General features: G+C 32.7%; 1 protein-coding gene across 1 annotated transcript in view; it reads left to right on the plus strand.

Annotated features, from left to right (window-relative positions):
- The window catches only part of LOC134232516 (B-cell receptor CD22-like), a gene marked incomplete at its 3' end in the record, with an annotated part of 42,323 nt that extends 30,972 nt beyond the window's left edge, over nucleotides 1-11,351 (plus strand). The window contains exon 7 of the mRNA XM_062714493.1: nucleotides 11,094-11,351. Within this exon, the coding sequence (XP_062570477.1) occupies nucleotides 11,094-11,351 (258 nt within the window). The remainder of the gene's footprint in view (nucleotides 1-11,093) is intronic.
- Nucleotides 11,352-14,223: the final 2,872 nt, after the last annotated feature.

The raw sequence follows: 14,223 nt of genomic DNA on the forward strand, positions 1-14,223 counted from the left end.
TTCAACATATACTTAATGTCTTTGCATCATTAATATGTACTCTTAAAACTATTTCAAATATATCATTCTTGTCCCCTAAGATTAACCGTTTTAAAAGTTATTGCCCCTTTTGCGAAAAACATTGTTATCGCTACTCCTCCGCAACTGTAGACCCTACAGACACCAAACCTTCACTAATGTCTTAAGGGTCTTTAGGCCTAACTTCACTGTATACGTGCAAAAGGATCTGATGACCCCTTATATGAGTTATTGCCCTTTAAGTTCTTTTGTACTTACTATTAAACCTTATAACTTGAAAACTGTAAGTCATAGAAGCATGGGGGCAACTGCATTGTGACCCTTGACCTTTGACCTTGAACATTTTTCAAGGTCAAATGTCAAGGTCATTCATTTTTTTTTTAATTTTCATTTTTTCCATGCTTTAAGAGAGTTCTGGTTTCTTTTTCATGGAATTTAATTTTAAGGAGATCAAATATAAAAAAATTGAAATTCAAAGAAGGTGGAAAGACCTCTTATTGTTCTGTGAACAATAAGTCTCCTAGTTATTATTTTTTATTATTTTTCCGGACTTTTGAATTTTTGTTTCAACATCTTATCGAAAAGACTTTATAGTTCATGAAAGGATATAAAAGTTATTTGAAAAAAACCCAACGCGTATATGAACTATGACCCCTTTTGAAGTAATTGCCCCTTTTGCAAGAAATGCTTGTTATCGCTACTCCTTTAAAACCATAAACCGTAGAAATATGAAACCTTCACTAAAGTCTTCGACTAATTGAGAGGACTCTGGAATCTATTCATTGCGAAAGTATTCGGTGACCCCTTCAATGAGTTATTGCCCCTGAAACTTTTTGAATTTTAGAAATAATTAAAAATTTTCAAAACGAAAAGTGATAGTGACATGGGACCAACTGCATAAGATTTATTGACCTTTGATCTTAAAATTCATGTAAAGGTCAAAGGTCAAGGTCAATCCAAAATTGAGAAATTAAGCTCTTTTTATATCTTTTTTGTCTCTTAACTTAAACAAACTGTCTTAGCATCATTAATATGTACTCTTAAAACTATTTTAAAGATTCAATTAGTATTCCGTAAGATTGACCCTATTAAAAGTTATCGCCCTTTGTGCGGAAAACCTTGTTATCGCTACTACTTCGAAACCATAAACCGTACAAATATGAAACCTTCACTAAAGTCTTCGACTAATTGAGAGGACTCTGGAATCTATTCATTGCGAAAGTATTCGGTGACCCCTTCAATGAGTTATTGCCCCTGAAACTTTTTGAATTTTAGAAATAATTAAAAATTTTCGAAACGAGAAGTGATAGAGACATGGGACCAAGTGCATAAGTTTCATTGACCTTTGATCTTAAAAATAATTTAAAGGTCAAAGATCAAGGTCATTCCAAAATGAGAAATTCAGCTCTTTTTATATCTACTTTGTTTTTTAACATATACTTCAAATGTCTTAGCATCATTAATATGTACTCTTAAAACTCTTTTAAAGATAATTCTTGTCCCCTAAGATTGACCCTTTAAAAAGTTATTGCCCCTTGTGCGAAAAACCTTGTTATCGCTACTCCTTCGAAACTGTAGACCGTAGAGACACCAAACCTTCACTAATGTTTTAAGGGTCTGAAAGGCCTAACTTCACTGTATAAGTGCAAAAAATCTGATGACCCCTTATATGAGTTATTGCCCTTTAACTTCTTTGTACTTACTATTAAACCTAATAACTTGAAAACTATAAGTCGTAGAAGCATGGGGTCAATTGCATTGTGACCCTTGACCTTTGACCTTGAACATTTTTTCAAGGTCAAAGGTCAAGGTCATTCCTTTTTTTTAAATAAATTTTCATTTTTCTATACTTTAAGACAATTTTGGTTTCTTTTTCTTGGAATTTAGTTTCAAGGAGTCAGGTATAAATCAAATTTGAAATTCAAAGAAGGTGGAAAGACCTCTTATTGTTCTGTGAACAATAAGTCTCCTAGTTTTTATTCTTTTTTCTTTCTTTTGAAAAAGACTTATCGAATTTTTTATAGTTCATGAATTGGATATTAAAAGTTATTCTGAAAAAGACCCCTTGTTTGACCTTTGACCCCTTTCAAAGTTATTGCCCCTTTTGCAAGAAATGCTTGTTATCGCTACTCCTTCGAAACCGTAAACCGTAGAAATATGAAACCTTCACTAAAGTCTTCGACTAATTGAGAGGACTCTGGAATCTATTCATTGCGAAAGTATTCGGTGACTCCTTCAATGAGTTATTGCCCCTGAAACTTTTTGAATTTTAGAAATAATTAAAAATTTTCAAAACGAGAAGTGATAGAGACATGGGACCAACTGCATAAGATTCATTGAGCTTTGATCTTAAAATTCATGTAAAGGTCAAAGGTCAAGGTCATTCCAAAATTGAGAAATTAAGCTCTTTTTATATCTTTTTTGTCTTTTAACACGTACAAACTGTCTTAGCATCATTAATATGTACTCTTAAAAATGTTTTAAAGATTTAATTCATATTCCGTAAGATTGACCCTATTAAAAGTTATTGCCCCTTTGTGCAAGAAAACCTTGTTATCGCTACTCCTTCGAAACCGTAAACCGTAGAAATATGAAACCTTCACTAAAGTCTTCGACTAATTGAGACGACTCTGGAATCTATTCATTGCGAAAGTATTCGGTGACTCCTTCAATGAGTTATTGCCCCTGAAACTTTTTGAATTTTACAAATAATTAAAAAAATTTAAAACGAGAAGTGATAGAGACAAGGGACCAACTGCATAAGATTCATTGAGCTTTGAGCTTAAAATTCATGTAAAGGTCAAAGGTCAAGGTCATTCCAAAATTGAGAAATTGAGCTCTTTTTATATCTTTTTTGTCTCTTAACATATACAAACTGTCTTAGCATCATTAATATGTACTCTTAAAACTATTTTAAAGATTCAATTCGTATTCCGTAAGATTGACCCTATTAAAAGTTATTGCCCCTTTTGCAAGAAATGCTTGTTATCGCTACTCCTTCGAAACCGTAAACCGTAGAAATATGAAACCTTCACTAAAGTCTTCGACTCATTGAGAGGACTCTGGAATCTATTCATTGCGAAAGTATTCGGTGACTCCTTCAATGAGTTATTGCCCCTGAAACTTTTTGAATTGTACAAATAATTAAAAATTTTCAAAACGAGAAGTGATAGAGACATGGGACCAACTGCATAAGATTCATTGAGCTTTGAGCTTAAAATTCATGTAAAGGTCAAAGGTCAAGGTCATTCCAAAATTGAGAAATTAAGCTCTTTTTATATCTTTTTTGTCTCTTAACATATACAAACTGTCTTAGCATCATTAATATGTACTCTTAAAACTATTTTAAAGATTCAATTCGTATTCCGTAAGATTGACCCTATTAAAAGTTATCGCCCTTTGTGCGGAAAACCTTGTTATCGCTACTACTTCGAAACCATAAACCGTACAAATATGAAACCTTCACTAAAGTCTTCGACTAATTGAGGGGACTTTCCAATCAATTCATTGCAAGAGTATTCAGTGACCCCTTCAATGGGTTATTGCCCCTGAAAGTTTTTGAATTTTACGAAGAATTGAAAATTTTCAAAACGAGAAGTTCTAGAGACATGAGACCAACTGCATAAGATTCATTGATCTTTGAGCTTAAAATTCATGTAAAGGTCAAAGGTCAAGGTCATTCCAAAATTGAGAAATTAAGCTCTTTTTATATCTTTTTTGTATCTTAAGATATACAAACTGTCTGAGCATCATTAATATGTACTCTTATAACTATTTAAAAGATTCAATTCGTATTCTGAAGATTGACCCTATTAAAAGTTATCGTCCTTTGTGCGGTAAACCTTGTTATCACTACTACTTCGAAACCATAAACCGTACAAATATGAAACCTTCACTAAAGTCTTCGACTAATTGAGAGGGTTCTGGAATCTATTCATTGTGAAAGTATTTGGTGACTCCTTCAATGAGTTATTGCCCTTGAAAGTCTCTGAATTTTAGAAATAATTAAAAATTTTCAAAATGAGAAGGTATAGAGACATGAGCCCAACTGCATAAGATTCATTGACCTTTGAGCTTAAAATTCATGTAAAGGTCAAATGTCAAGGTCATTCCAAAACTGAGAAATTTAGCTCTTTTTATATCTCTTTTGTCTTTCAACATATGCTTAATGTCTATGCATCATTAATATGTACTTTTAAAACTGTGTCTTAGATTTCATTCTCGTCCCTTAAGATTGACCCTATTAAAAATTATTGCCCCTTGTACGAAAAACATTTTTATTGCTATTGCTCCAAAACCGTAAACCGCAAAGACACAAAACCTTCTCTAATGTCTTATGGGACTTTAGGCAAAACTTTTATGTTCAAGTGCAAAAGGATCTGGTGACTCCTTGAATGAGTTACTGCCCTTAAATGCTTTTGTGCTTACTATTAAACCTTATAACTTTAAAACTATAAGTCATAGAGACATGGGGTTAATTACAATGTGACCCTTGACCTTTGACCTTGAATATGATTTGAAGGTCAAAGGTCAAGGTCACCTGAAAAAAAAAAATTCATTTTCATTTTTTTTTCTTCTTTTAAGCCATTCCTGGTTTCTTTTTTATGAAATTTAATTTTAAATAGATAAATATTAAATGAAATTGAAATTCAAAAGGTGGAAAGACCTCTTATTGTTCTGTGAACAATAAGTCTCCTAGTTATTCTTATTTTTCTTCCGCTGATTTTTTGTTTCGACATTTATCGAAAAAACTTTTTGTTCATCGTAAAGGTCATTACAAGTTAGGAACAAATTTGACCCAACGCTTACGAACTATGACCCCTTTTGAAGTTATTGCCCCTTTCGCTTGAAATGCTTGTTATCGCTACTCCTTTGAAACCGTAAATCGTAGAAATATGAAACCCTCACTAAAGTCTTCGACTAATTGAGAGGACTCTGGAATCTATTCATTGCGAAAGTATTCGGTGACTCCTTCAATGAGTTATTGCCCCTGAAACTTTTTGAATTTTAGAAATAATTAAAAATTTTCAAAACGAGAAGTGATAGAGACATGGGACCAACTGCATAAGATTCATTGAGCTTTGAGCTTAAAATTCATGTAAAGGTCAAAGGTCAAGGTCATTCCAAAATTGAGAAATTAAGCTCTTTTTATATCTTTTTTGTCTTTTAACATATACAAACTGTCTTAGCATCATTAATATGTACTATTTAAACTATTTTAAAGATTCAATTTGTATTCCGTAAGATTGACTCTATTAAAAGTTATTGCCCTTTGTGCGGAAAACCTTGTTATCGCTACTCCTTCGAAACCGTAAACCGTAGAAATATGAAACCTTCACTAAAGTCTTCGACTAATTGAGAGGACTCTGGAATCTATTCATTGCGAAAGTATTCGGTGACCCCTTCAATGAGTTATTGCCCCTGAAACTTTTTGAATTTTAGAAATAATTAAAAATTTTCAAAACGAGAAGTGATAGAGACATGGGACCAACTGCATAAGATTCATTGACCTTTTGCCTTGAAATTCACGTAAAGGTCAAAGGTCAAGTTCATTCCAAAATTGAGAAATTAAGCTCTTTTTATATCTTTTTTGTCTCTTAACATATACAAACTGTCTTAGCATTATTAATATGTACTCTTAAAACTATTTAAAAGATTCAATTTGTATTCCGTAAGATTGACCCTATTAAAAGTTATCGCCCTTTGTGCGAAAAACCTTGTTATCGCTACTACTTCGAAACCGTAAACCGTACAAATATGAAACCTTCACTAAAGTCTTCGACTAATTGAGAGGGTTCTGGAATTTATTCATTGTGAAAGTATTTGGTGACTCCTTCAATGAGTTATTGCCCTTGAAAGTCTCTGAATTTTAGAAATAATTAAAAATTTTCAAAACGAGAAGGTATAGAGACATGAGCCCAACTGCATAAGATTCATTGACCTTTGAGCTTAAAATTCATGTAAAGGTCAAAGGTCAAGGTCATTCCAAAACTGAGAAATTTAGCTCTTTTTATATCTCTTTTGTCTTTCAACATATGCTTAATGTCTATGGGTCATTAATATGTATTCTTAAAACTGTGTCTAAGATTTCATTCTGGTCCCTTAAGATTGACCCTATTTAAAATTATTGCCCCTTGTGCGAAAAACATTTTTATTGCTATTGCTCCAAAACCGTAAACCGCAAAGACACGAAACCTTCTCTAATGTCTTATGGGACTTTAGGCAAAACTTTTATGTTCAAGTGCAAAAGGATCTGGTGACTCCTTGAATGAGTTACTGCCCTTAAATGCTTTTGTGCTTACTATTAAACCTTATAACTTTAAAACTATAAGTCATAGAGACATGGGGTTAATTACAATGTGACCCTTGACCTTTGACCTTGAATATGACTTGAAGGTCAAAGGTTAAGGTCACCTAAAAAAAAATTCATTTTTCATTTTTTTTTCTTCTTTTAAGCCATTCCTGGTTTCTTTTTTATGAAATTTAATTTTAAATAGATAAATATTAAATGAAATTGAAATTCAAAAGGTGGAAAGACCTCTTATTGTTCTGTGAACAATAAGTCTCCTAGTTATTTTTTATTATTTTTCCGCCGTGTGATTTTTTGTTTCAAGATTTATCGAAAAGACTTTTTATTCATAAGAATGTACTCCGTAAAAGATTTTTGCAGTTGACCCTGCGAATGTGAACAATGACCCCTTTCGGAGTTATTGCCCCTTTCGCAAGAAATGCTTGTTATCGCTACTCCTCTGAAACCGTAAACCGTAGAGGTATGAAACCTTCACCATTGTCTTCGACTAATTAAGGGGACTTTTCAATCTATTCATTGTGAAAGTATTTGGTGACCCCTTCAATGAGTTATTGCCCCTGAAACTTTTTGAATTTTACAAATAATTAAAAATTTTCAAAACGACAAGTCGTAGAGACATGGGACCAACTGCATAAGATTTATTGACCTTTGACCTTCAAATTCATGTAAAGGTCAAAGGTCAAGGTCATTCCAAAACTGAGAAATTAAGCTCTTTTTATATATCCTTTGTCTTTGAACATATACTTAATGTCTATGCATCATTGATATGTACTCTTAAAACTATTTCAAAGATTTCATTCTTGTCCCCTAACATTAAACCTTTTAAAAGTTATTGCCCCTTGTGTGAAAAACCTTGTTATCGCTACTCCTCTGAAACCGTAACCGTAGAGATGAAACTTTCACTAATGTCTTAAGGACTTTAGGCTTAACTTCATTGTGCAAAAATTCTGATGACCCCTTATATGAGTTATTGCCCTTTAACTTCTTTGTACTTTATTAAAATTATAATTTTCGAAAACTATAAGTCATAGAGAGCATGGGACCAAGTGCATAAGATTCCTTGACCTTTGACCTTAAAATTTTTTCAAGGTCAAAGGTCAAGGTCATTCCTTTTTTTTTTAATTTTATTTTTTCTATGCTTTATCTCTTTTGTCTTTTAACATATACTTAATGTCTATGCATCATTAATATGTACTCTTAAAACTGTTGCAAAGATTTCATTCTTGTCCCCAAACAATAATCCCTTTAAAAGTTATCGCTCCTTTTGGAAAAACCTTGTTATCACTACTCCTCCGAAACCATAGTCCGTAGAGACACCAGACCTGCACTAATGTCTTAAGGGTCTTTAGGCCTAAGTAAGCTGTATAAGTGCGAAAAGATCTGATGACCCTGTATATGAGTTATTGCCCTTTAACTTTTTTTGTAAATACTTTTAAGCCTTATAACTTGAAAAGTATTAGTCGTAGAAACATGGGGTCAATTGCATTGTGACCCTTGACCTCTGACCTTGAACATTTTATCAAGGTCAAGGTCATCCCATTTATTTATTTAATTTTTTATATGCTGTAAGATGATTTTGGTTTCTTTTTCATGGAATTTAATTTCAAGTAGTCAGATATAAAACAATTTAAAATTTAAGAAGGTGGAAAGACCTCTTATTGTTCTTTGAACAATAAGTTGTTATCGCTAGGTCTTTCCACCTTTCTGTGGAAAGACCTTTGATTTCCTTCTGTTTCTTCTTTTTTATTATTTTTCCGCCGTGTGATTTTTTGTTTCAAGATTTATCGAAAAGATTTTTAGTCCATAAGAATGTACTCCGTAAAAGATTATTGCAGTTCACCCTGCGTAAATGAACCCTGACCCCTTTCAAAGTTATTGCCCCTTTCACAAGAAATACTTGTTATCGCTACTCCTCTGAAACCGTAAACCGTAGAGGTATGAAACCTTCACTAGTGTCTTTGACTAATTTAGGAGACTCTTCAATATATTCATTGCGAAAGTATTCGGTGACCCCTTCAATGAGTTATTGCCCCTGAAACTATTTGAATATCACAAATAATTAAAAATTTTTAAAATGAGAAGTCGTAAAGACATGGGACCAACTGCATAAGATTCATTGACCTTTGACCTTAAAATTTTTGTAAAGGTCAAAGGTCAAGGTCATTCCAAAACTGAGAAATTAAGCTCTTTATATATCTCTTTTGTCTTTTAACATATACTTAATGTCTATGCATCATTAACATTTACTTTTAAAGCTGTTTCAAAGATTTTACTCTTGTCCCCTAACATTAACCCCTTTAAAATTTATTGCCCCTTGTGCAAAAAATCTTGTTATCGCTACTCCTCTGAAACCGTAGACCGTAGAGACACCAAACCTTCACTAATGTGTTAAGGGTCTTTGGGCCTTACTTCACTGTATAAGTGTAAAAGGATCTCATGACCTCTTATATGAGTTATTGCCCTTTAACTTCTTTGTACTTACTATTAAACCTAATATCTTGAAAACTATAAGTTGTAGAAGCATGGGGTTAATTGCATTGTGACCCTTGACCTTTGACATTGAACATTTTATCGAGGTCAAAGGTCAAGGTCATTCCATTTTTTTTTTTATTTTTTCTTGCTTGAGAAATTTTGGAAAGACCTTTAATTTTTTCTGAGAACATATAAAACAAATTTGAAATTCAAAGAAGGTCTTTCCATTGTTCTGTGAAAACTATTAATTGTTCTGTTTATTATTATTTTTTATTATTTTTCCGCCGTGTTTTTTTGTTTGAAGATTTATCGAAAAGATTTATAGTCCATAAGAATGTACTCCGTAACAGATTATTGCAGTTCACCCTGCGTAAATGCATCTTGACCCCTTTCGAAGTTATTGCCCTTTACGCAAGAAATGCTTGTTATCGCTACTCCTCCGAAACCGTAAACCGTAGAGGTATGAAACCTTCACCAATGTCTTCGACTAATTAAGGGGACTCTTCAATCTATTCATTGCGAAAGCATTTGGTGACCCCTTCAATGAGTTATTGCCCCTGAAACTTTTTGAATTTTACAAATAATTAAAAATTTTCAAAACAAGAAGTCGTAGAGACATGGGACCAACTGCATAAGATTCATTGACCTTTGACCTTAAAATTCATGCAAAGGTCAAAGGTCAAGGTCATTCCAAAAATGAGAAAATTAGCTCTTTTTGTATCTCTTTTGTCTTTCAACATATACTTAATGTCTATGCATCATTAATATGTACTTTTAAAACTGTTTCAAATATTTCATTCTTGTCCCCTAACGTTAACCCTTTTAAAAGTTATTACCCCTTGTGAGAAAAACCTTGTTATCGCTACTCCTCCGAAACTGTAGACCCTACAGACACCAAACCTTCACTAATGGCTTAAGGGTCTTTAGGCCTAACTTCACTGTATAAGAGCAAAAGAATCAGATGACCCCTTATATGAGTTATTGCCCTTTAACTTCTTTATACTTACTATTAAACCTTATAACTTTAAAAGTATTAGTAGTAGAGACATGGGATCAATTGCAATGTGACCCTTGACCTTTGACCTTGAAGATCTGATCAAGGTCAAAGGACAAGTTCATTTCAAAATTTTTTTTTTTTTACATTTTCATTTTTTTTTTCAAACCATTTCCCTTAAAATTAAATTTAGAGAGTAAAATTTAAAACTATAAGAAATTTAAAAAGGTGGAAAGACCTCTTATTGTTCTGTGAACAATAAGTCTCCTAGTTTTTTATTATTTTTCCGCCGTGTGATTTTGAGTTTCAATATTTATCGTAAAGATTTTCAATTCATAAGAATGTACTCCGTAAAAGATTTTCGCAGTTGACCCTGCGTATATGAACTTTGATCCTTTTCGGAGTTATTACCCCTTTCGCAAGAAAGCTTGTTATCGCTACTCCTCCGAAACCATAAACCGTAGAGAAATGAAACCTTCACTAATGTCTTCGACTAATTTAGTAGTCACTTCAATGATTCATTGCGAAAGTATTCATTGACCCCTTCAGTGAGTTATTGCCCCTGAAACTTTTTGAATTTTACAAATAATTAAAAATTTTCAAAACAAGAAGTCGTAGAGACATGGGACCAACTGCATAAGATTCATTGACCTTTGACCTTAAAATTCATGTAAAGGTCAAAGGTCAAGGTCATTCCAAAAATGAGAAAATTAGCTCTTTTTGTATCTCTTTTGTCTTTCAACATATACTTAATGTCTATGCATCAGTGATATGTACTCTTAAAACTGTTTCAAAGATTTCATTCTTGTCCCCTAAGATTAAACCTTTTAAAAGTTATTGCCCCTTGTGCGAAAAACCTTGTTATCGCTACTCCTCCGAAACTGTAGACCCTACAGACACCAAACCTTCACTAATGTCTTAAGGGTCTTTAGACCTAACTTCATTGTATAAGTGCAAAAGAATCTGATGACCCCTTAAATGAGTTATTGCCCTTTAACTTCTTTGTACTTACTATTAAACCTTATAACTTGAAAACTATAAGTGGTAGAAGCATGGGGTCAATTGCATTGTGACCCTTGACCTTTGACCTTGAATATTTTTTCAAGGTCAAAGGTCAAGGTCATTCTTTTTTTTTTTTTTAAATTTTCATTTTTTCTATGCTTTAAGAGAGTTTTGGTTTCTTTTTCATGGAATTTAATTTTTTGGAGTCAGATATAAAACAGAGTTCAAAGAAGGTGGAAAGACCTCTTATTGTTCTGTGAACAATAAGTCTCCTAGTTTGATATTTTTTTCTTTTAGATCCTCCTGTAGTACTAGGAGGGCCAACATTTTATGCAAATGAGAGTCAGGATATTACATTATTTTGGAACATTTCCAGTAACCCAGCTTCAGATGTATCCTGGTTCAAAGGATCTGAACAAGTTCATAAACAAGAGTCAGTGACAACTGCCAAATATACTATAAATAAGACGAGATGTACAGATACTGGGAATTACACACTTAAGGCCAGCAATAAAATCAACAATGACTCTGCACAAGTGCAATTACTTGTTTATTGTAAGTAGAAACACAGGTTATTTTTAGCTTTACTGGTCAGAGACCATGCAGAAAACCTTGTGCGATGGGAATGCGTCCGGCGTCTGTTTAGCTATTTGTATGTCTGTCTGTCTGTCCTCCTACAGTTTTGGTCTGAATTCAATAAAACTTGGCACACAAGTAGAGTACACTAAAACAGATAATTTTCTTCATCGGTTTTTGATTTCGATGAATAGTGTTGCCGTGGTTACTAAAAATAGGTATGTTTTTGAAAATTTTTCAAAATGCTATTCCTCTTACAGATTTGATCTGATTTCAATATAACTTGGCACACTAGTAGACTACTCTTAGATACTGAATTCTATTTATCAGTATTTGATTTCGTCGAACGGTTTTGCCGAGGTTACAAAAAATAGATATTTCTGTGAATAACTTTCAAAATGCTACTCCTCCTACAGTTTTCGTTTGATCTCAATATAATTTAGCACACAAGTAGACTACACTAGGATAGATAAATCTGTATATCACATTTTATTTTGATGAACAGTGTTGCTGTGGTTAGTAAAAACAGAAAATTCTGTAAAATACAATGAAAATGATACTCCAAACACAGTTTTGGTATTATTATTTAATGTGGAATGCAAGTAGACTATACTAAGATACTTAATTGTCTTTATCTTTTCTTAACTTTGTTATTTTGATGAATGGCGTTGCCATGGTAGGTGAAATTGAAAATACCCAAAATTTTATTAAAAGCTACGCCTACAGTTGTAGTCTTATTGCAATATCTTGCCACAAAATGAGACTTAATCAAATATCATTATTCTATTTATTGCTGCTGTAAAATTTCAAGTCCCAAGCTACTTTTCCTTTTTTTGTTATAAGTACAGCTATTTTTCAGTCTCGACAGAGACTTCTGGTTTTTAATTTGATGATATAGACTTCATTATCATCAAGAACAATCAACTCATTCAATCAATAGTACAAAATATGAAAGATACAAATAATTTTTTGTTCCTCTGCACATATATATATTTTCAATAAAAATTTGAGGAAGCTGAAAATGTTCAACTATTAACGCACTACGATGCATACATTACCTGAGTCTTGCAAAATTGTCCTCTTTAAATTTTGAACATTTTCTTCTCCAGACACATGTACCATTATATCAACCGAACAAGATCATCTCTTGTTTCAACGGTATTAAAGTTTGTTCGAATTCAGAGTCTTGCACACAATCTCTAAACAAGAATTATGAAAAAGAGTGGAGAAAAAATAATTTAAAACGAAGAATCCTTGGTAAAAAAAATGAAACTATGGTGAATTTTCAGTGTGAGTGGCTCAAGAGACCTAATGCTCCTGTCTCTATCCTTCATTGTGCATTGTCAGTCGTTACGTTTGTCGTGTGGTACGTATACAGTTTGTACATTTTCAGCATGTACAGGTAAAGGGGAACAAACCTTTTGAAATTTATTGGCCCTGTCCTCTGGTGCCTCAAGGGTAGGTCTAAAACAATCAAAATAAATGCAATTATGAAAATTCTTCTTTACTTCTGGACATCAACCAGTCAAACTATTAGTATGATTGTAACAACAATTGAGCTTTGTAACTTAATTGTGTAATTCGTGGTGTGGATCAAAAAATAGTTTCTGCTCCTAAATATTCAAGAAACAAACAAACAGTATAGTTTTGATGAGCAAAAGTGTCTCTTACAAATTGCGAATTAATAGCCCCTGAGTCAGGGGTTCTAATAATACTTTCGGCAGGGTTTATTATATAAGGACAATTTTTCAAAAATAATTTCTTTTCTCTTGGGTATTGAGTCAATAAATTAAGTGCATAATTTTGATATGCAAAGGTGCCTATTTCAAAATTGTGAATTTCATGGATCCAGGGGTTCTGTTTTTAGAGCTGAACTTTTATCAGTATATACAGCATGATGTTTTTGCATAAATAAAGGTAACATTTTTCTTGCAAAAATAAAAAATAAAATTAGATGATGTCATTGTGTTACATTCATAAAATTTACGTAATCCTCTGAAGTGCTGCTGATGTCAAACGGGGTCTCCTGCATTTTTTTTGCACACATTTGGTGTTCCATGGTTATAGTTTATGTTTTATAGGTTAGATATGGCGCTGTGTCTAAAATTAAATCCTCTTGCAATTTTAGACTGCGATTTCTTCCAAGTCGCCCATTTCCCTTTCTGTGCTATGCAACATTCAGATGAGCATTTTTAGACAGCGTAAATTTTCAGATAAAATCAGAAGCAAAATAAACCCCCCTTTGATAGCCCCTTTCTCGCCTGAAGGAATAACATCAGAAACCAACAAATGAAAATTGAGATGTAAATCTTTTTTGGCATTTTTCAAAATCAGGTCTTTTTGTCTGTAGAATCGTACAATAGCTATAATGTTAAGAATTTGCATTTAAAAATATCGCATTTTAATCGGATGCATCGTATCAATCCATAAAAAAAGGCATGTCAAAACAATCCTAAATTTTTCAGCTATTATTCTTACAATGCGTTTCTTTTTATGAGTATATTTATTCATGTTTATTAATCAGATGGATATCAATTTATGATATTACGCTTCACAAAAGGTAAACCTTCCCAAAAATTTATTTAATAATAGCTCCAAAACTTTGTGGTTTATAAAGTTAAAAACTTTTACAGTTTATAAATATATCATTAAGTTACAGAAAAAAGTTATCTCTTGATAACAAATACTTTGAACATGAGGCCCATGGGCCACATCGCTTATCTGAGCACTGTGGCTAGGAAAATAATCAATTCACTAATGCATAAGTGGTCCCGATCCTAAAAGGGTTGGCGGTATGATTTGAACAAACCTGTGTCTATGCAAACTTTAATCGACACTAATAAGGATGCTT

The sequence above is a fragment of the Saccostrea cucullata genome, unplaced genomic scaffold (assembly GCF_032062105.1).
Source record: "Saccostrea cucullata isolate Sc308-1 unplaced genomic scaffold, CSIRO_AGI_Scuc_v1 ctg3957, whole genome shotgun sequence".
Classification (NCBI taxonomy): Eukaryota; Metazoa; Mollusca; class Bivalvia; order Ostreida; family Ostreidae; genus Saccostrea; species Saccostrea cuccullata.